The sequence below is a fragment of the Canis lupus genome, chromosome 21 (assembly GCF_003254725.2).
Source record: "Canis lupus dingo isolate Sandy chromosome 21, ASM325472v2, whole genome shotgun sequence".
In the NCBI taxonomy this organism is placed as follows: Eukaryota; Metazoa; Chordata; class Mammalia; order Carnivora; family Canidae; genus Canis; species Canis lupus.
Genome location: NC_064263.1, coordinates 16436939 through 16459429, shown reverse-complemented (window position 1 = coordinate 16459429; position 22491 = coordinate 16436939). Strand labels below are relative to the sequence as shown.

The 22491-nt window shown below is 36.6% G+C and overlaps 1 protein-coding gene across 3 annotated transcripts in view; it reads right to left on the bottom strand.

Moving 5' to 3' along the window:
- The window catches only part of LOC112642100 (prolylcarboxypeptidase), a 65714-nt gene that overhangs the window by 5031 nt on the left and 38192 nt on the right, over nt 1–22491 (bottom strand). For all 3 annotated transcript variants that reach the window (XM_025419497.3, XM_025419498.3, XM_035704226.2), the window contains 5 exons: nt 16749–16930; nt 16362–16519; nt 15597–15769; nt 6411–6575; nt 5393–5580 (listed from right to left, as the gene is read on the bottom strand). In XM_025419497.3, coding sequence (XP_025275282.1) covers nt 5393–5580; nt 6411–6575; nt 15597–15769; nt 16362–16519; nt 16749–16930 — 866 coding nt within the window. The remainder of the gene's footprint in view (nt 1–5392; nt 5581–6410; nt 6576–15596; nt 15770–16361; nt 16520–16748; nt 16931–22491) is intronic.

Sequence of the window (22491 nt, the reverse complement as noted above, 5' to 3'; positions counted from 1 at the left end):
CTCTCTCTCTGTCTCTCATGAATAGCTATATAAAATCTTTTTTTAAAAAATAAATAAAATTGCAAACCTTGGGGTGCCTGGCTGGCTCAATTGGAGGAGCATGTGACTCTTAATCTCAGGGTCATGGGTTCAAAGCCCTACACGTTGGGTGTAGAGATTACTTGAATAAACAAAAGAAATAAAATACAATTGCAAATCTTTTCCTTTCTCCCAACATTTCATGGCTTCTTTCCTGGTTTATTTTTCATTCTTAGCACTTAGCTCCTCTTAACATATTTATAGGTACTATCTTTACCTATTTCTCCACCTAGAACTCCATGATGGCAGGGACTTTGTCTCATTTGTTTATCATTATATCTACAGTGCCTAGAACCAGGCCTGGCACATGGTAGGAGCCAAATATTTACTGAACAAAGGAAAAAAATCTAAGTGTCTAGTTGTCTGCAGCCTTGTACTAAATGCTCTACAAAGAGATATATAAATATATATATGCAAGTTCAGGAACATGAAATCACTTTAGTACTTTTTACATGGGAAACCAGTTAATATAAGTGATTAATAAAAATATAGAGAAAATATATAGACCTTCAGCTGTGTATAAGTAGTGGCAAGAACAATTAACTAAGATCTAAGTTATATACCCTTAGCAGCCCATGACCTTGGGTAAGTCATCTAACCTCTGTGAACCTTAATTCCCATATGTATTGTGAAGAAAAACAAAAAATTTTTAAAGGATTTATTTATTTTAGAGAGAAGAGAGGAAGACAGCACAGCAGCAGGGAGGGGCAGACAGAGAGAATCTCCAGCAGGGTCCTCTCTCAACCCAGGGGCCATCATGGGCCTCAATCCCTTGACCCATGAAATTATGACCTAAGCTGAAAACCAAGAGTCAGATGCCTAACCAACTGGGCCACCCAGGCACTCTCACAAAAATTTTTTTAAAGAAAAGATAATGCTCCTACCTCACAGATATTGTGAGGTTCAAGTTAAATAATAATGTGACAATAAAGTATAAGCTATAAAATACTACACAAATGTGCAGTATTATTATAATTATTATTATCATATTCTGTAAGCATGAGAAGTGTTAATACTTCTGAGAGGTTAATGAATTATGAAAAGGGATGTAAAGGCAGGTCTCCTAGAAATTTGGCCAGAAAAGGAATGTGATCAACGTTTTCCAGGTAAATATACAAACTAAATGAGAAAATAAGCACACACGCACGCATGCACACACACATATGTTTACGCTTGAAATACAATTTTAAACTTCCTGTTCTAGGGGCACCTTTGTGGTTCAGTTATTTTAGCATCTGACTCTGGGTTTTGGCTCAGGTCATGATCTCATGGGTCCTGGGATTGAGCCTACCATGGGCCCCATGCTCAGTAGGGAGTATGCTTTAAGATTCTCTTCCTCTGCCCCTTACCCACTGGCATGCTCACTCTGTCTCTCTCTTTCTCAAATAAATAAATCTTAAAAAAAAAAAATCCTGTTCTATTCTCACCACATCTCTCTTTAAAAACAAAATGAATTCAACTGCAACTTAATAACATCATTCTTGGGGGAAAAAAACACTCCAAATTTTGTTAAAAACAAAAAGGATAACTCATATGCAAAATACAGCCTTAGTTTTCAACTACCAGATAAATTCTTATAGTAAACTACACAAGGGGTTAGATTCTCTTAAGTGAACAAATAGCCTTTATCATTATTCCAATTTGACAGGACCAACCCAGATAGGAAACTCTCCATTATTTGCAAAACAAAAAAGCCATCCCAACAGCCACATAATAAGCAAACTGCATTTGATTTAAAAGGTCATCTGAATCAGCCCAGTGGCTTAGCAACAGTGTTTAGAGTTGCTGAGAGACCTAAGATGCACATGGACTTGAATTTTTTGGTCCTAGACACGTGAAACCTAAACCAGCCACTGGGACATTTACCAAAAAAAAAAAAAAAAAAAAAAAATACTGGCTTTCACGAGAGAGTCAAGATGCCTGGATAAAATTCCCAACAGTGAGCTTCTAATCACTGGCAACAATTAATTTGCCTGAGAAATGATATTAAACTAATCAGCTCTTCAGGGACTCCCTTTAGGATTTATATTTAAATAAATGAGCATGACCACTGGTAAGATAACTTCTTACCAGTTGAGACTGGGAGAAAAATAAATCCTTCTAACAAAACAGCTGCAGAATAAGAAAATTACTGAAATGGAATGATTAATGGCCACTATTTATTAAGTACTCATTCATTCAACAAATGTTTACTGAGTGCATACAATGTGTTCAACAGTGAACGGACAAAATCTCTGTCCTCATGGTGCTTACTTCCATGATAATCTATTTACTCATTAAAGTAACCCTATTTGGTAGTCATTACCTCTAACTTCTACAAATTAGCAATTTGCTTGGGGCTATCCAGCTAACTTGGTCTCCCCGACTTCAAAGCCCAAGCTTTTAATTTTTTTTTTAAGATTTTATTTATTCATGAGAGAAAGAGAAAGAGAGGCAGAGACACAGGCAGAGGGAAAAGCAGGCCCCATGCAGGGAGCCCGATGTGGGACTCGATCCCGGGTCTCCAGGATCAGGCCCCAGGCTGAGCCACTAGGGCTGCCCCCAAGCTTTTAATCTAATTAATCCCATAAATACAGACTGAACATTCATTCAGAAAAGTAGTCACAACTGGATTTGTGTGAGATGAACTAAGGAGAGAAGCATGGACATAAAGATACTTTCCAATTGGTTCCTCGAACATTTTCTTACTCATCAGCGAAAAACTTTTTCTAGCTGGTAGCCACTAAGTAGACAGAACAGCAACACCTAAGGCTGTCTCTTTACTTTGGGAATGTGTTTTCTTCAGAAAAGCAGGTAAACTTTGAATTTTTTAATAACTTTAAAATATTTACCTTGGTTTTCTCACCTAGCAGCATAAAGATTTCTTTTTAAAAGTAGACTTTAAAAGATAAGCCAGGATCTTCACATAGTCCTGCCTTTAAACTTTCATATGCCTGTGAAGCCTTTCTAATAAGCTTTGTATTTCATTCCTTGTTTTTATGAACACATACATTTCTCGGGCATCCAATATGTGTCAATACTGGAGCAAGTATTAAGGGCACAGATATGATTAAGACAAAGTCTCTGCCATTAAGAAGTTTGCAATCTCATGGAGGAGACAGAAACACAAATAGATAATTTCCACACAGAGTGCTAAGTGCTATTCACAGGTCTAGGGGAGCTAGGAGGGTAAGGGGAATCTAACCTCTCTGGAGGACTCAGGGAAGGGTTCTTAGAGGACTCCTGAGTCTTAAGAAAGGAAGAAAAAGAGGAAGGGAAAGGACATACAAAGACAAACAGTTCCCTGTAGCTGGGACATAAATACAAGGCAGAGAGTATATTTCCATTTATTCATTCAAAAAATATTTTTTTGAGCATATATATTTGTCAAATCTGGGTCAAATACTTCCTTGGGTTAACTCTTAAGCATCATACAACACTGTGGGGTGAGTGGTATCATTATAGCATTTTACAGAAAAGAAGACTGAGGATTGAAGAGCTTAAGTAATTTTATTTAAAACAGCCGACTGGACCTTTCAACAGTTCAGTTAGAAAATCCCTCCTTAATACTGAATTAAAACTTTCTAACACTAAACTATAATTTCCATCTGTTGGCTTTAGTTCTATCCCCAAAACTTTTCTCACAAAATCTGCCCCATTCCTCAATGATGATGATTTTGATAGCCTCAGCAAAATAATATAAAAGGGCAGATTACTAAAATATTCATCTATAATGGTTCAATCTAATAAAAAATGACAATGTATTTAACCAAAACTCCTATTAAAACCTTTATACAAGGATTTAAAGACTCTACAGATCAACTTGGACTTTAGCTTTACAAGGTCAAAGCAAGGAAGGATGAGCTTAAAGTATCAGCATGCTACAGAAATCCATTTAAATACTAAATGGAGATAAATTACCAAAGAAAAACCAAACAAAACAAAACAAAACTGACAAAGTCCTTCTTTTGAAGGAACAAAAATGAACCTGGAGATCCAAAGTTGTGTTTAAGCCTTTTATACTAGGTCCCTTCATGCTTTCCTGATTTCACACACCCTACTTTGGCAGTTTCCTTAAGTAATCTATACTTAGATCTATTTGCTCAACCATTACTTTATAAGGCTGATCTGAAGAGTAGGTTGATTTGAAGAATCCTCCTGAGAACAAGAAACACAACTTAAAAAAATTAAACAAAAGAATCTTTAAGTTTTCCATGAAAGTGTTTCACCTTTTATTTGGGGCAGGTATCCTGCTGGGTGAGCAAACAGCATGCATCTAATAAGACAGAAGCTCTTTTGCAAATTGGGCAGTGTCACCAGCCTAAATACAGAGAATGATCCTTCAAAACAGCACTCCTCACTCCTAAAAGCTACCAGCCATGTGCAGAAGGCCAAATTTGACCCTCATTTTAAAGACTTGTAAAAGAATGACTTTTACAGTTTAAACAATGGCTCCAGGTTAAGAGGTATGTACACTATCTCTCTACTATTTAGATTTGGAGAAATTTTTTGAGTAATTGGTTGTTAGCTTAATAGCTGACCAAATCAAAATATGGAAATTTTAAAATCACAATCAGATACACAAAGGAGTCTATTTAATTAATTTTAATATGAGCCCAAACCAAATATATCCCTTCTAAAGAAACAGTGTAACATAGAAGAACAAACACAGGTTTTGTAGTCAGACAAGCCAAGGTTGAAATCTGGCTTTATCACTTAGTAACTATAACAAAGCTAGATGAGGTCTGGCAAGTGACTGAACACAGTGACCTTCACTTTCCTTCTCAGTGAAAAAGGGACTATAACAACTATTTCATAGGACTGTTGTGAGGATTCAATTAGGCAATTTATTTAAAGTGTCTCATATAGTGCCTGAAACAGAACAGAATAAGCACCTCAAAAGTGTTTGTTGAGGGGCACGTGGGTGTCTCAGTTGATTAAGCGTCCGCCTTCAGCTCAGGTCATGATCCCAGGGTCCTGGGATCAAGTCTCATATCAGGCTTCCCACAGGGGGCCTGCTTCTTCCTCTGTCTCTGCCTCTCTCTGTGTCTCTTATGAATAAATAAATAAAATCTTTTTAAAAAATAATAACACAAATTGAGAGCAGCAGATGACGCTCCATTTTGTGCTAGCATCGTTTCATAAATGATTTAAATTTTGTTACTGTTATTGTTTTTAAGCCTTTTAAGCACGTTGGTAATAGAGTATAAAATCTATCTCTTGTGTAGCATCCTCTGTCTTTCAAGGAAAAACATGATGGATAGCACTACTGCATTCTATATTATTGTCAGCATGCATCAGTAAAATGTCAGTAAAACTGTCAGTAAAAACTCACCTAAAAATGATGTTTGTGTGTGCACTTATGTTTTTGCCTCCATATGTAGTAATGATCCAGGCAGGCCTCGGTCTCACACCCCACTGTTTAAAACAGTCATCAGAAAATTCCCTCAAGTTCCATGAGTGAGGTTCAAACATGTCATCAATACCATTAGTACAAAAAGGCATGACCATTTCTGTGCAGGCCTTAAAAAAGGAAATCAAAAGAGAATCCAATAAGAAAATGAGGCACAAAGAGTTAAATAAGTTATCCAAAGTCATACAGCTAGTAGTAGCAAAGCTAGGGTTTGAACTTAGTTGATTTGGCTTCAGAGCCCCTGATCTTTATCTCTGTCATACCACCTCTCATTATTCCTGGAAAGACTCAGCTGAGAAGTTACAAAAATTAGGGCTACATATTCTTCCTTTTTAAACTGCTTTCTTTTGCACTTATTATCATAATGAATCATCAAAACAACTCTGGAGGCAAAGTATTTTTATTATTATTAGTCTCATGCAGATGAAAGAATGGAGGCTAAGAGAGAATCAAATTAGACTCCCCTTCCTTTCTGCATCCATAAAATACTTCCTTTTTGGAAGTAATATAAATAGTTTATAATATAAATAGTTTTTTCAATGAACTATATTTGAAGGTGAGATCATGTCCTATTTACCTTTGTATCTTCAGAGCCTACAATGTTGTCTGGCATGTGGTAAGTACCCAGAATATATTTGGTGATGCTAAATGAAGGAAGGAAGGAAGGAAGGAAGGAAGGAAGGAAGGAAGGAAGGAAGGAAGGAAGGGAGGGAGGGAGGGAGGGAGGGAGGGAGGGAGGGAGGGAGGGAGGAAGGAAGGAAACGAACAAATGGAGGGAGGGAAGGAACAAATGAACGAACAAACTTATCCACGGTTCACAGTGTAAGACAATGGAGCCCATATTTGGATCCAGGTTGGTGACAAAATCTTGTGAACTCTGTCACAGTATAACCATATCAGTGAAAAATAAGTTCCACTTGAGGAAATGATACATGCTTACCTGATAGCTCCACCCCTGGGTTCCCAGACTGCTAGTTGTTGTCTCTGATACATTGAGGCAGCTGGCCTGGCCTGAATAATTGTAATATACATTCAGAGCTTGGAAAATATTCTGCAGAAGCTGTGCATCAGGTACGTTGGGATTTCTCAAATACTGGCACACTACCTGTCATTTTAAAAGGACATAAAGGAAGAGTCAGAATATATTTATAAAATCATGATTTTTAATGAAACAAAGAAATATGATTTTGATTTGTCTATAAAACAATCTTAAACATCTAACAGCATTGCTTGACAATTTTTATCTCGAGTATAATCCTGTTCATAAATGAATAAACCATCATTCTCTAAGTATAAAATTTAAATTACTCTTAGCTATAGAAATAAACCAGTCATTTGCATGGTGTGCAAAATCCTCCACACCTACCACTGTAGCTTCCTCCCTTGTTTCAGTCTAGCAAAATCATTCCCACCACACCAGGCTCTTTCTCTCCTCTTTGCCTTTATTCACCCTGAAATACCCTTTTCCCACTCTCCCACTCTCCCACTCCATTAATGTCTGGCAAACACCAATTCATTTTCTATAATACGTAGCTTAAGTATCACCTCCTCTGTGAGGCTATCATTAGCTATGCCCTCAAGTTGGGAAGAACTAGATCACTCCCTTTGTGCTTCTACTTATAACCTGTACTTGTTTCTAGCAAAGCCCCTATAACACTGCACTGTATTCATTTGATTCCAGAACATCTCACTCAGCACTTAGCAAGGTATCTGACACCTAAATGCTAACTAAATGAATAAATACATTTTTGTGAAAATGCAAAATTTATAAAATTTCTTATGGAAAAACTGTATCAAACTCCAATATCTGTTGTATGATAAGAAGCATACCAGGTAGTACCCTAGATTCCAAATATTCTTATTACTGAACTATAATTAGCACCTGAAACTCTAGTACTAAAAATCACACAATACTCAGGGTCGGGAGTAAAGCAGGAATGACTAGACAGGGGTGTGGGGAACTTTTAAGGGAAGAAAAATATTCAATATCTTCACAGAGGTCTGGGTAATACAACAAACAGTCCACCTGGAATTTGTCTAATTAACTGTATATAAATTTTATATTAAAAAAAGAATCATACAGGGGATCCCTGGGTGGCTCAATGGTTTAGTGCCTGCCTTCAGCCGAGGGTGTGATCCTGGAGTCCCGGGATCGAGTTCCACATCAGGCTCCCTGCATGGAGCCTGCTTTTTCCCCTGCCTATGTCTCTGCCTATCTCTCTCTCTCTCCTCTCTCTCTACGTGTCTCTCATGAATAAATAAGTTAAATAAAATCTTTAAAAAAAAAGAATCATACAAATAATAAACTCTAGTTAATGATGATAAAGAAGAAGTACACTAATGTCTGCAACTCACTGAAATGCATTTAAAAGGTAAAATGGAATGAAGGATAGAAGGATGGCTAGGCAAATATGTATGTGCTAAATCAAATATAGCAAAATGCTTTTCTAGAATTTAAGTGGTATTTTTATGGGTGTTCACTGTCCAATTATTTCAGTGTTTCTGTATTTGAAATTTTCACAATAAAATGTTGGGGAAAAATCACAGGCAATGGAATCAGAGTAGAAAAACAACAATAGCTACTAATTACTAAGTTCTGGGTTTACAATCATTATATCATACATTCCTCAAACAATCTTATCAGATATATTATTGTCCACTATTTTACACAGAGAAATCGAATCTTAGGTTAAATCACTTTATTTAAGGTCATCCAGCTGGTAAATGTTAAGATCTAGATACAACTCCAGATCTCTCTAGTTCTGAAAGATACATCTTATCCATTACGCTACACAACTTAAAAAGCATTCCTTGTAAAACTGCAAATAGCCTCAATGGCAAGGAAAACACATTTATTAAGTTTGCATCCTCTATTAACACCTTGACATGAAGTCAGTGATTTGGTCCTTTCTCCTCTCATATGGAAAAGATTGTATACAGCAGGCAAGTTCTGATTAAGAGAGAGAGAGAGAGAGAGAGAGAGAGAGAGAGATGTCCAGAGAAGAAAGAGCCAGGAAAGAAAGAGTCTAGTTACCCTACTTCAGGGAGAGACTCTGGGCAGCAGAAGCCACAAGGCCTGGGCTGGGGACGTGCTCCCACTCAGGAAAGAAGGACACTGAGAAAGGAAGTGAACAGCAGAAAGCAAACCATCACAGTTCTGCTTAGGACCAGTTTCCAGCAACACCTTTCTGAAAAAAAAAAAAAAAAAAAAAAGGAAATGTGAAAAGGCAGAAGAAATGAATCAGAGAAAATTCAATGCCCCTCCCCAAACGCATTTAGCACAAAAATATTTCTGTACTTTGTGAAAAAACAGTTTCATAGTCAAATAATTTTAAGAAATGTGTATCTGCAAATGTGAACAATTTACTTGACTGCAGGATTCCTCAGAGCCTTTAACATGCTCAATGTGGCTTTCCAAAAGGGAGACAGAGTGTGCACTACTCCCAGTAAGTTTTAGAGTGAAAGAAAAGTCAGAAATTAAGGTGTCCAAAGAACTTGGATATATACCTTAAAAAGTAACAGAGAGGTCATAAGAATAAGATACACCTGAAAAGGTGTACATAAAGAAACAGAATTGAGCAAGCCTATCAAACCTAAAGAAGAAAATGTAAGCTGAAGAAAAAAAGGCAAAAAACAGTGTTTTCTGACAACTTTCAATTATTCATGGTAAGTCAAAAATACCTAACATTTGCATAGCACCTTTCTCAGAAAATGTTCCTAAGAAATACTCAAGAAAATATGGAAATTAAGGACCAATCACAGAATTTGTTAAACTACTAATTCCCAACAGTTGATCAGCATTCCTTCTTTACTGTGGACATTAACAGTGGACTCTGCTCTTCCCAATTGCAACATAAAACTATGGAATGGATCCATGGGATGCATAGAAAAGCATTATGTTCAAGCACAGCTAGATAGATGAGGCGGGGTGACAATGTAAGCTGGGCAGGAGGAAACGGGGAGTGCTGACGAGCAATAACAAACAAGTGGCTTAAAACTCTGGAAAAGAACAGTAGCAAGTTAAGTGTGACTCACATGCTGGCATCAGATCCCCTCTCAGAGCTAGAACACTAGGCCTCTGTCAGGCAAAGAAAAGGAGTCCCCATGAATAGCCATCTCTGCAAACAGCAGTTACTGTCACTCCTTAAAAGACACAAGCATGGCTGGGGACCGGCACCGGCTGACAATACTTGGGTTTCTGCAGCCCCAGTTACACAGAGAGAACATCATGGTCAGAAACTTGGCGTCTGCTAATAGAGATTCTGTGTCCAGATTAAGGCAACTCCTGGATCTACTGTCCTCTGTGAGGTCAGGGCTCCCTTGGAGTACTGGGTTCAGTTCTGAGCATCACACTCTAAGAAGGACAATGATCAACATGAGAAAATCCAGAGGGGAGCAAGTAGGATGGGGAGTTGAGGAAAAGTTGAAGCAATCCTACAATTCCTCATTTGTATCATTCCTAATCTTTCATACTACAAAAGGCTACAATAAACAACCTTGGGGCTAAATCTTAACATATACTCTTAATTGTTTTCTTAAGATAACTGATTCAAAGTAAATAAACATTTTTTAAAAGATTTTATTTGAGAGAGAGGGTAAGAGCGAGAGTGAGAGAGAGAGCGCACACACAGGTGGAGGAGGGGCAGAGGGCGAAGCAGACTCTGCTAAGCAGGGAGTTGGGAGGAGGAGCTTGATCTCGGGACCTCAGGAGCATGAACTGAGCTGAAGGCAGATGCTAAACCAACTGAACAACCCAGGTGCCCTGGGAAAGAAAAAATTTTAAGGCCTTTGCTACATCTTGTCAAGCAAGGATGACAGAAGAAAGAAAGTACCAATTTATAATTCTACTGGTACACTAGATAATAGAAGGCCTTAAAAAAATCACTTAAAATTTTTTGGTAAAATATTTACAAATTTACTAAGAGAATTTTATTATTTTAGTGCTTCTAAAGTTCCCGTCTAACGCAAAAGTTCTGTGAGTCCAAGCATCATCCTCTAGCATAAAGAACACAATCTCTACATATTTCTATATAGTTTAACAATTAGGGTTGCCAACTACTTCCATTCAAAATACTCACCACTCATGTACCTCTGTACTATATTTTCTATTCATTTTGTGGACACAATCAAATTAGCTTCTTCTAAACAATTTCTACACAAGGTATGGCATTTCTACTTAAGCCATAAATTCACTGATAGGAGGGTATCGGGACTGAGGCTGCTAGTACAACTACTAAATACCCCTTAAGGTCAGGTACCTTCCCTACAATGACCCAGGGAAAACATACAATGGCCATCCCCAAATCACAAAGGCAAAAAAAAAAAAAAAAAAAAAAAAAAAACCTTGACAAGGTCTGGCTAGTGATAAACAGTCTGAAAACTACAAATATAAGTTCTAAACCGAGACTTTTGCCACAAAGTCCTGGTAAAACACTGTTCCTCTATTATTATATAACAACAATAATAGCTATTGTTAATATCATATAACTAGTATCAATTTAGTGCTTACTATACACTATTACATTCTCATTATGAACCTAATAAGCATTATAATTACTATATCCCCACTTTGCAGATGAGGAAACTAAAGCACAGAGAGGTTAAGAAACTTGCCCAAAATTATACAGCCAGGAAGTGGCAGAGCTGAGATTTAATTAAATGCAAGACTCACTCTAGAGCTTCCATTTGTAATAACCAACACTACACATACCCAACTTCAAAGTTGTAGTATTAGAGAAAAGTAACACAAACAGTGCCTAAATATACCTGTAGTCTTATGCTTAACTTATTAAGCAAAATTTTTTATTCTTAAACTATCTTTATATTTTTCTAAGTTTATTTTAGGTAAAAATTCTAATAAAAGGGATTCTGTGGCAATATAAAAGTCACATAACTTTTGAAATATGTAACAAAAAAAGAAAACTGTAAAATAGAGTAATTAATATGAGGCTCAACAATCAACATATGAAATACTTAATTTACTTTCTATTTCCTAGAACAAAGGTGAATGCCCAGGAAAAACTTAAAAAGAGCATTATAAGTCCATTTTAATAATTCTGGTTTTCTTTTTCTTTTTTTTTTTTTTTAAATAATTCTGGTTTTAAAGAGTATAGAACTAGATAGAACATTCCAATTTTAGTACCAAACTAATTACTTTTGCACCCAAATATTTAGATTCTGCCCTTTGACCCCACATACACTACAGAAAGTAAAGATAATGATTTGTTTAAAAGCTTTACGTGTCCCCTTACCTTTAAAAATAAGCATTTGAATAAGAGAAAGATAAAGGGGGCAAAGAAATTTTTTTTAAAAGGAAAGAAAGAAGATGGGTTAAAAAAAAAAAAAAAAAAGACCAACCTCCTCTCAGAAAGTATGGTCCATCCACATTAGAGAAAGGATTAAGCAGATACATTCAGCTTTTCTAACAGATTTTCTTTCTCTAAGGCTTCAATACCCCTCTCACACTCACAGATAATCACATTAGTTTTGTCATTAAAAGCTCTCTTTTCATAGAATGCACCTAAACCGCTTAAACCACCCAGAGAGGTCGCATACATTATCAAACACCAAGACAAACGGAAGAGATTTTCCATCTTATGTCTTATTATTTCACTGTATCTATCTGCATGCTCAGAAGGCTAAGCCAAAAGATTTGGTGAGTTATCAGCTAAAAACCTATTCAAAATAAACAACCTCTATAGTATCCTTAAAAACTGCTCTTTAAACTGAGAAGAGACCTGGTAGTTTTTAATGCTGACAAAGTAGTCAAATGACAGAGAGGTTTTTCTATTTCCCTTTTCTCTTCTTCCCTGCATTCCCTCAGCCAAGTCGATGATTATTTCTGCATGAATGTTGCAGCTTCTGTTAACAGTAAACAAAAGCAAATGGACTCCGAGTGTGCAAAGCTCACAAACAAATTAAAAGAATGATACTGGAGTTGACATGGAAAAGGCATTCAATCACTGTCTCTGGATCCTTCAGAACTGTACAAGGTCCAGGCAGAATTGAAATCACTTACTTTTTTTTCATAACCTAACTGTTACACATTATCTCACTATCCTAAGCCTGAGTTACAGACTTAGAAAAGGACTGCTGTTTGTCAGCTCTTTAAAAAGGAGGAAGTGTATCAGAGGGAGGAGGAGTCCTGGCTAAATGGAACTATCCAAGTGAAAGAGCGGTCCCCAACTGGGTAGTGTTTCTGGGATTAGTGGGTTGAGAGAACAGAGAGGAGGTCAAGAAAGGAGAAACAGAATGAACAGTGAAAGAAAGTGATCTGAAGCTAAAAGTTTGAGAGGGAGGCATGTAGTAGAAAAACTCTGAAATCATATAGGATAAAACTGGAAATAGAGGCAATGAAAATTCCTCAAGCAGGGGGCAAAGAGATTTCTTTTGGTTGGGGTACAAGCAAGAAACAGAATCATATTATAAGCAATTAAGAACTCCTTAATATGCCAAAAGAAAGGATAAAGCCAGTAAGAAAGAACTGAAGAGAAATGTAAAAGGTGATTGTCGGGCAAAAATACAAGTTATCTTGCCCGAAAAATAAACTTTTAGAATGCAAAATATACAAAAGATAAAAGAAGGATTGTGCTAAGTCAAAAACAGATGACAAATATTTGAGATATACTCAATTAACTTTGAGTGAATATTTAGGAGAGAGAAAGGATAGAACATTTATTTACATTTAAGATGCAACAACAAAATATCTCAAAAGGAACGTAAAAGAAATGGAGAGAAAAGCAAAGTTAGTGTTCCTTGTTCCAAATCACACAGAAATGAACACTAAAAAGCTGTATTCTTCTGGCTTTTTTCTAAATCAGGGGTCAGCATGCCAAATCCAGGCTATTGCCTATTTTAGAAATAAAGTATTATTGTGACACAGTCTTCCTCATTGATTTATATTTGTCTATGGCTATTTTCTTGCTATAACTGCAGAACTGGGTAACTGCAACAGAAACTGAGTGGCCCACAAAACATAAAATATTTATTATCTAGTCCTTTACAAATAAAGTTTGCCTACCTTCATTCTAAATAACAAGGGAATTCCCCATGTTTTTATCACCTGACAAACTCATTTGCTCTTCGAGTGGGCATAAAAATCCAAACATAATTCTCACTTTGTACAAAGAATACAGTTAAATCTGATAGTTGACACAATATGGCTAGAGATCCACCCAAAACTTCAGCCAAATCCTCTGCTAATCCAGGGCAATATGGTAGAAGATCAGAGGCTCTGAACAATGGTAGACCCAAGTTCAAATTCCACTTTCACCACTCTTCACGGAGTTTAAATTTCCTCTCCATAAAACTCCATAAATTTCCTCTCCATTGTAGCTTTTTCCCATATTGTGGGGATTAAATGGGATAGCATACATGAAAGTATTCTGTAAACAGTAAAATAATATAGATAAAGGTATCAGCACAAAGACATATATGGAGGCTAACTGGCTCAAATTTAGTTTTTTCTCATTACTTTGATCCAGGTTTTCTTATCATGAAAGAAATCTGCTCTTTTAAATAATTCTGTATTGATTAAATTCAATTTAATTCTATACACATTTACCTCTGGCCTGCTATGTGCAAGACATCCACTTGTCATTCTATATTTTCGATGATGAATAGCAAATGACTCTGTTCCATTTGGGTTACAAAGTTTTGAGCAAAATGTTCATTTAATATTAAGTTCAAAAAGAATGTATTACGTTGAAAGTGCTTTTGAAAACTGGTTCTCATATTATCAAGTGTATTTACATTTCCGGCACTTATTGTAGCTGTAAGATCAGTTATATTCTCTAAACTTAACCATTAAGTTGGCCAAACTTTGATTTTAAAAGTAAGACGAGGGGATCCCTGGGTGGCTCAGTGGTTTAGAGCCTGCCTTTGGCCCAGGGCGTGATCCTGGAGTTCTGGGATTGAGTCCCACATCAGGCTCCCTACATGGAGTCTGCTTTTCCCTCTGCCTGTGTCTCTGCCTCTCTCTTTCTCTCCCTCTGCGTCTCTCATGAATAAATAAATAAAATCTTAAAAAAAAAAAAAAAAGTAAGATGAATGTTCTTTACAAAAGAATGTTTAAAAGGGGATACACAATAAAGAATTTTGCCATGCAAAGAACCTAAACATTTATGGTGTAACGTATCTTTATACTTTACAGAGTCTCTTCACATCTAATATTTTATTTGATCTTCAGCACAACCCTATAGGGAATGTAAATATCATGATCTCATTTTGTAGAGCAAGTCATTGAGGTTTGGAAGAAGACTGCCTCACCCAAGATCACACGACTGATAAATGGTAGTTGTAGATCAAGGATTCAGAGTCAGTACTCTTTCCACTCCACTTTGCTGCATAGTTATCACTTCTTTATGATATGTGCAGCGCTTAGAACACATTAGCAGTTGACTGAATCATAGCACTATGATAGCAGTTGCCGTTTATTAAACACTAACCATATATAGCATAGGTCTATGTGTCTCACATAGATCACAAAGATTAATTATCCATGCAAAGTATACAGCACAGGACTTGACATATAGTAATCATTCCATTAGCAGCAACTACTGGTCTTAGTTCTAATTCAAACAACTCTATAATCTACACATTTTTTCTCCTTTATTCAAATGAGAGGAAATTAATGCAGCAAAACTGGGTAAGGGGAGCCTGGGTGGTGCAGTTGGTTAAGCTGCGAACTGTTGGTTTGGGTTCAGGTGGTGATCTTAGGGTCTTAAGATGAGCCCTGCATTGGGCTCAGCACTCAGTGTGGTCTGCTTAAGAGAGCCTCTCCTCTTCCCTCTACCCCTCTCCCCACTGTGTTCTTTCTCTCTAAAAAATAAATAAATAAATCTTAAAAAGAAAAGAAAAGTTAGATAAGATGTCCAAGGTGAGTAAGGATTTCTGCCCAGGTTAGTCATACCAAAGTCATATCATACTTTGTCACTGGAGATTCCTCTGATGCTGAAAGTAGCAGAAAGCACCAATTTAAAAAACAAAACCCTGACACTAATAGTACAATATACGTTAACTACCTTGAATATAAATTTTTTTAAAAAAAGGAAAGATGCCTTCTAAAAACAAAAAGAGAGTGAGACAAGTCCATATTAAAAGTGATGACAGGACATTTTCCTATTACCTTGATAGGCCATGGAGGCAAAGGCTGTAAAAAGTCAGACTCATAAGGGTAGTCCACCATTGCCATATTTATCCAGGTTTCAGAGATCCAAATTTTCAAATGCTGGACATCCTGAGTATTTGTTAGTGGGGTACATAAGTGAAGGGCTTCAGAAAGCCAACCCAAGCCAGCACCTGAGAATAGAATCACATTGTTGGAATCTAAAAAGCAGTCCCTGACAGAAAGTTTTATTTGGTATTTTAAAAAATTCAATCTTCTATATCATTTCTCCAAGAATGCTTTTTCAACATTTAATAAAATATTTTTAGAGCACCTACATAATCTCATGATAAACAAGCTGTCTATTCTGATGGAGTTTGCCAGAATTTATATGAATTATTCCGTTTCAAAGATATTATTTATATGAATTATTCCGTTTCAAAGATACTATTTAAATAAGTAAGTAAATAAATAAAATGGAACATTAGAGAGCATTCAGAATGTGTAAACCACAACTAAATACAACAAATGGATGTATGACATAATGTTGAGCAAAAGACAGCAGACACAAAACATAAATGTTCCTGATTATACCAGATGATGATTATACTATTATACCATACTGATTATATTTTCCCTTGTGAAATTTCATCAAGTGATCTATTTTATTTGTGTACTTTTCTGTATGTTCTACTTAAATTAAAAAAAAAAAAACTGAAAAGTATTGAAATTAACAAGTGAAAGGTAAATAACTCCATGATATCTATTCTATTAATTGAAGCTTACCTGTTCTTGAATATCGATTAATAGCATCCCAGGACCTACGGATGCTTTCTGAACAATTTGGGCCACTTTTCTTAAAATCCGTAGTTACAATCTCCATAAATACACCACAAGATACCAGATTACCAAATTGCCAGATGGGGGCAGAGGCTGCAAGAGCTCTAAATGGTGAGAAAAATAAGAAAGGAGAAAAGAAAAAAAATGTAACTCACTGAATTCAAGTTTTAAAATCAAAACTGATATTGAATAAAAATGGTGAGAGAAATAAGTTGTTAATGAGATAGAAAGTAGAAATATCAGTAAACAGAACATGTTTTACCCCCCAAAAAATTTCTAAGTATGCCTTGACAATCATTAAGAAGTGCTCATGTCCAACATAAATGCATTTACCCAACCACCATATGAGGATATTTCATCCTGAACCAGGCTGCAAGCATGCCACCGTAAGAGCCCCCTATGGCAATGACAGGTTGATTTTTAGCTCCTGGGATTGTTCTTTTCAAGTGCTTGATTAACATTGCAAAATCAGCCAGAGCTTGTTCTGATGTCAGATAATTCAAGTGTCTGGAATCCTAAAGAAAAGTAACAAAGAACACGTATAAATGTACACATAATAGCAGCTCAGGCATAGCATAGATCCAGGAAAAAAGCCAGTCAGATAAGCTTTTCTCCAATAGAATATCTAGGCAATTGAGTTAAAATACACCCCGTCAACACAATAGCAAAGCTGATTTAAACAAATCATTAAAAAATGATTTTACATTTGTGAGACGAACAATGTAATTTTTATTAAAATGCTATTTACCAAAGATCTTGTTGAGGTAGCAACAACAGAAACAAACTGTAACATTTAAAATAGCAAATGTGATAGAATATAACTCTCCGCTTAACAGACAATTGCTGTATTATAATTTTTATTTTAATAAAACTTGAAACAGGGGCACCTGGGTGGCTCAGTGGTTGAGCATCTGCCTTCAGCTCAGGGTATGATTCCAGGATCCTGTGATCAAGTCCTGCATCAGGCTCCTTGCAGGGAAGCCTGCTTCTTCCTCTGCCTATGTCTCTGCCTCTCCCTCCGTATTCTCATGAATAAATAAATAAAATCTTTAAAAATAAATAAATAAAAGTTTAAAAAACCTGAAACATTTAGGGGCACCTGGGTGGCTCAGTCAGTTAAGCATCCACCTTTGCCTCAGGTCATGATTCCAGAGTCCCAGGATCAAGGCCCTGTGTCAGGCTCCCAGCTCGGCCTGCAGTCTGCTTCTCCCTCTGCCTCTGCTCCTCCCTTTCACTCATTCTCTCTCTCTCAAATAAATAAAGTATGTCTGTATGGCTACCATACAGACAAAGGTATATTGAATCCTGTGAAAAATTAAAGAATCATCAATCAAAATAAAACTCATTCTCCCTAATCAGAAAGATAATTATCATGTCTGATATACCAACAACTGGAAATTACCTTGTTGTAAACAACTATAAAATTGGAGTTAAAAACAAAAACCAATATAGCAACTATATTCAAGCATTAGAAAACAGGCAACGTAAAACATTGATTCCTGAGAGAAGGATACTCATAAAGTTCCATGATCATCTAACTCTGCCTAGAGATAATTGCTTCACTTCAACATAGAGAGGTAGAACTCAGAATCCTGCTAAGCTGAGGAGGCTAATAAAGTATTTCCTTTAAAAGTCTAAGTCTTCTCTCTTTGAACTTGGACTGGACTTAGTAACTTGGTTCTAACCAACAAAATGTGTCAGAAGTGATATGTGGCTTCCAATGTTAAGTCATAATAATCACAAGCAGTTTCCACCTTGCTCTGTTGGATTACTAATTTTGAGGAAAGCCAGCTACTTTGTCATGAGGCCACTCAAGTAAGGCTTTCGAGAAACCTAGGAAGAGACAAACTGCAGCCTCTTGCTAACACCCTGCAACATTTTGTCACTCATATGGATTCTCCTTATAGTGGAGAGGGTTCTCTGGCAGCAGTCAGGCCTTCAGATAACTATTAGCACCAGCTGACATCTCAACCTCATGAGACCCCTTGAAAAAGAACCTCCTAGCTGAGCCACTCTTAATTCCTTACCCATAGGAACTATGAGACAATAAATGTCAATCGCTGTTTTAAGTCACTGAGGTTTGAAGTAAATTGTTACATAGCAATAGGTAAATAGTCCAGCTATATACCTATTAGGCTACCCTATTTGATCTTCATGCTTTGGTCTTACCACTCTGTTTGACTTTGTCCATCATTTGGCACATTCAAAAATCACATAGTTCTCATCTTTCCTCTTTCCTATGTATGTCACCTACTCCTTTAACCTTACTCCTTATCCAAGATGCAGATTTTCTGACCTCTTACCTCCTTTCTCATTGTCTGTCTGTCACTAATCTTTTACTTCCAGCTTTCATGGCACCATATATGGTTGAGTGTGATTTTTTTCTAATCCTCACATATTTGTAATATTATCTCCTAAGCTACTGACAAAATCTGTGAGCACATGAAGAGAAAGAAGGTTATCAAAGAGAACCCTTAGCTCCATTTTGCTAACAAAGTATGAATCAAAGGGATCTAGGAGAGGATATTACGTTTTTGCCTGCAATAAGCTACTTTCCAATGGTTTCAGAACTCATCAACTCCTCTAATCAGATAATTATGCAGAATAATAAACTAAAGAATTGAGTTTCCCATGCGGTATCACCATGTGGCACACATATCACCAAATTGTTCTGCTTTCATTTACAACACAAGGACTTTTTATTTATTTTATTTATTTATAACATGAGCTAATAAAGCCTTTGAGAACAAAAATTAAAACTCCTTTCAAAATAGGCAGCCTAGGGCAGCCCGGGTGGCTCAGCGGTTTAGCGCCGCCTTCAGCCCAGGGCGTGATCCTGGAGACCCTGGATCGAGTCCCACGTCGGGCTCCCTGCATGGAGCCTGCTCCTCCCTCTGCCTGTGTCTCTGCCCCTCTCTGCGTCTCTCATGAATAAATAAATGTTTTAAAAAAAAAAAAAAAAATAGGCAGCCTAGAAAATTACTGTCCCCAAGTTCTTTTGACTCAGAGTTCCCCAAAAGGATAGCTGATCTTAGATAATACACAATCTTTTTAAATTTAATACTTGTTTTAATGTAATTTAGAAAAAAACATACCTAGTCCATAAAGCCCTTGGTTAAGGTAATACAAAGTTTGAAAAGTTAGTTGTTTAGAGAAAAATATTATGTAGGTAATAGTGCAGATGGCAAATTCATATACCCAGAATCACAAAGGTAGTACATGAGTGACTTAGTTAAGGAAAAAGTACACTTTTTATTAGGTAGAGTCTATGGTCAAGGCCAAAGCTCCTTGTGAGCTCAGGAAAGGCCACAAGGGAATCTAAGTGGCCGGTTGGACTCCCAAAACAGGGATAATTTATTCTTACTATATTGAAAAATACCTTATTAAATATTTGAGTACTCATTATATTTTTCTCTGTGGTAGACCCAGTAATTTAAGTGTATAACTTATAAAGCAGAATGATTTAGTGACATTTTTGAAACAATGAGAAGTTCCCTCCATAGTCTCTGCAGCCATTCCTTAAGATTTTGCTGGTGAAGGCTAGCCTCATCACACGGAGTTAAAAGACTGATTAACATTAGAAATGATAATATTATGGTTTAAGAAAGGCTTAATCTGTTTGATTGCATATAAAAAGAAAAGATTAAATACAAATTTTTGAAATTTCAAGCTGTTCAAGTTAAAGCTATCATTTCTTAGAGTGGGACATGTTATTAGAACAAGTAGTATCTTAAACTTAAAAAAAAAAAAAAAACCCAAAAACCTTTTAAACTTAAAAATAAAAAGTATACAGGCATACCTCAGAGATATTGCAGGTTCACTTCCAGACCACTGCAATAAAGTGAATATCGCAATAAAGCGAGTCCAATGACTATTTTGGTTTCCTAGTGTACATAAAAGTTATGTTTACACTATACTGTAGTCTATTAAGTGCATTAGTATTATTTCTAAAAAGATGTACATACCTTAATTTAAAAGTACTTTACTGATAAAAAATGCTAACCATCATTTGAGCCTTCAGTAAGTTTTCTGAGCTTTTATCTTTTTACCAGTAGAGGATCCTGCCTAAATGTTGATGGCCGCTGACTGGTCAGGGTGGTGGTTGCTGAAGCCTAGGGTGGCTGTGGCAAAGTCTTAAAAATAAAACAACAATGAAGCCTGCCACATTGATTGATTCTTCCTTTCATGAATATGCTTTCTCTTAGCATGTGATGCTGTTCAACAGCACGTTACCCACAGAATTTCTTTCAAAATTGATCAATCCTCTCAAACCCTATAACTGTTTTACCAACTAAGTTTATATAATTTTCTACATTCATTGTTGTCATTTCAACAATCTTCACAGAATCTTCACTAGCAGTAGATTCCATCTCCTGAAACCACTTTTTTTGCTTATCCATGAGAAGCAACTCTTCATCCATTCAAGCTTTATCATGATATTGGAGCTATTCAGTCACATCTTCAGGCTCCACTTGTAATTCTAGTTCTCTTGCTGCTTCCATCACATCTGTTGTTATATCCATTTTTTTTTAAAAGCTTTTATTTATTTATTCATGAGAGACACAGAGAGAGGCAGAGACAAAGGCAGAGGGAGGAGAAGCAGGCTTCCATGCAGGAGCCCCATGTGGGACTTGATCCCGGAATTCTGGAGGCAAAGGCAGACACTCAATTGCTAAGCCACCCAGGCGTCCCATGTTGTTATATCCTCCACTGAAGTCTTTAACCCCTCAGCATCCACAAGGATTTGAAACTACTTCTTCCAAATTCCTGTTAATTTTGATATTTTGAATCCTTCCCATGAATCCTGAATGTTCTTCACAGTATCTAGGATTGAATCCTTTCTAGGTTTTCAATTGACTTTGCCCAGATCAGAGGACCCACTCTCTATGGCATCTATAGCCTTACAAAATGTATTTCTTAAATAAGATTTGAAAGTCAAAATGACTCCTTGATCCATTGGCTGCATAATGGATGCTGTATTAGCAGACATGAAAACAACATTCATCTTATTGTACATCTCCATCAGAGCTCATAGGTGACCAGGTGTATTGTCAATGAGCAATAATATTTTCAAAGAACTTCTTTCATGAGCAGTAGGTCTCAACAGTGGGCTTAAAATATTCAGTAAACCATGTTGTAAACAGATGTGTAGTCATCCAGGCTTTGTTCTTCCATTTATATAGCACAAAGTCTACTTTGTAAGTAAAATTCTATAAGGCTCTAGGATATTCGGGATGGTAAACATGCATTGGCTTCAAATTAAAGTTACAAGCTACATTAACCCCTAACAAGAAAATCAGGCCATCCTTTTGAAGATTTGAAGCCAGGCATTGACTTTTCCTCTCTAGCAATGAAACTCCTAGATGGCATCCCCTTTTAACAAAAAGCTGTTTTGTCTATATTGAAAATCTATTGTTTAGTGTAACCACCTTCATGAATTATCTCAGATCTTCTAGATAACTTGCTGCAGCTTCTACATCAGCATTTAACTGCTTCACCTCGCACTTTTATGTTATGGAGATGGCTTCTTTCCTTAAACCTCATTAATCAGCCTCTGCTAGCTTTAGACTTTTCTTCTGCAGCTTTCTCACTTCCCTCAGCCTTCATCAAATTGAAGAGAGTTAGGGCTTTGCTCTGGATTAGGCTTTGGCTCGAGGGAAATTGATCTAATTGTGGAAATTGTGGCTAATTTGATCTTCTATCCAGACTATTCAAACTTTCTCCAATATTAACAATAATGCTGTCTCACTTTCTTGTCATTTGTATATTCACTGGAGTAGCACCTTTATTTTCTTTCAAGAAGTCTTCCTTTGCATTCACAACCTGGCTGAATGACTGGCACAAGAGGCCTTGCTTTTGGCCTCTCTCAGCTTTCAACATGCCTTCTTCACTAAGCTTAATATTTCTAGCTTACTATTTAAAGTGAGAGATGTGCAACTCTTCTTTTCATTGGAACACTTAGAGGCCATTGTAGGATTATTAATTGGCCTAATTTCAATATTTTTGTGTCTCAGGGAATAAGGAGGCCTGAGGAGAGGGAAAGAGATGAGGGAATAGCTGGTCGGTGGAGCAGTCA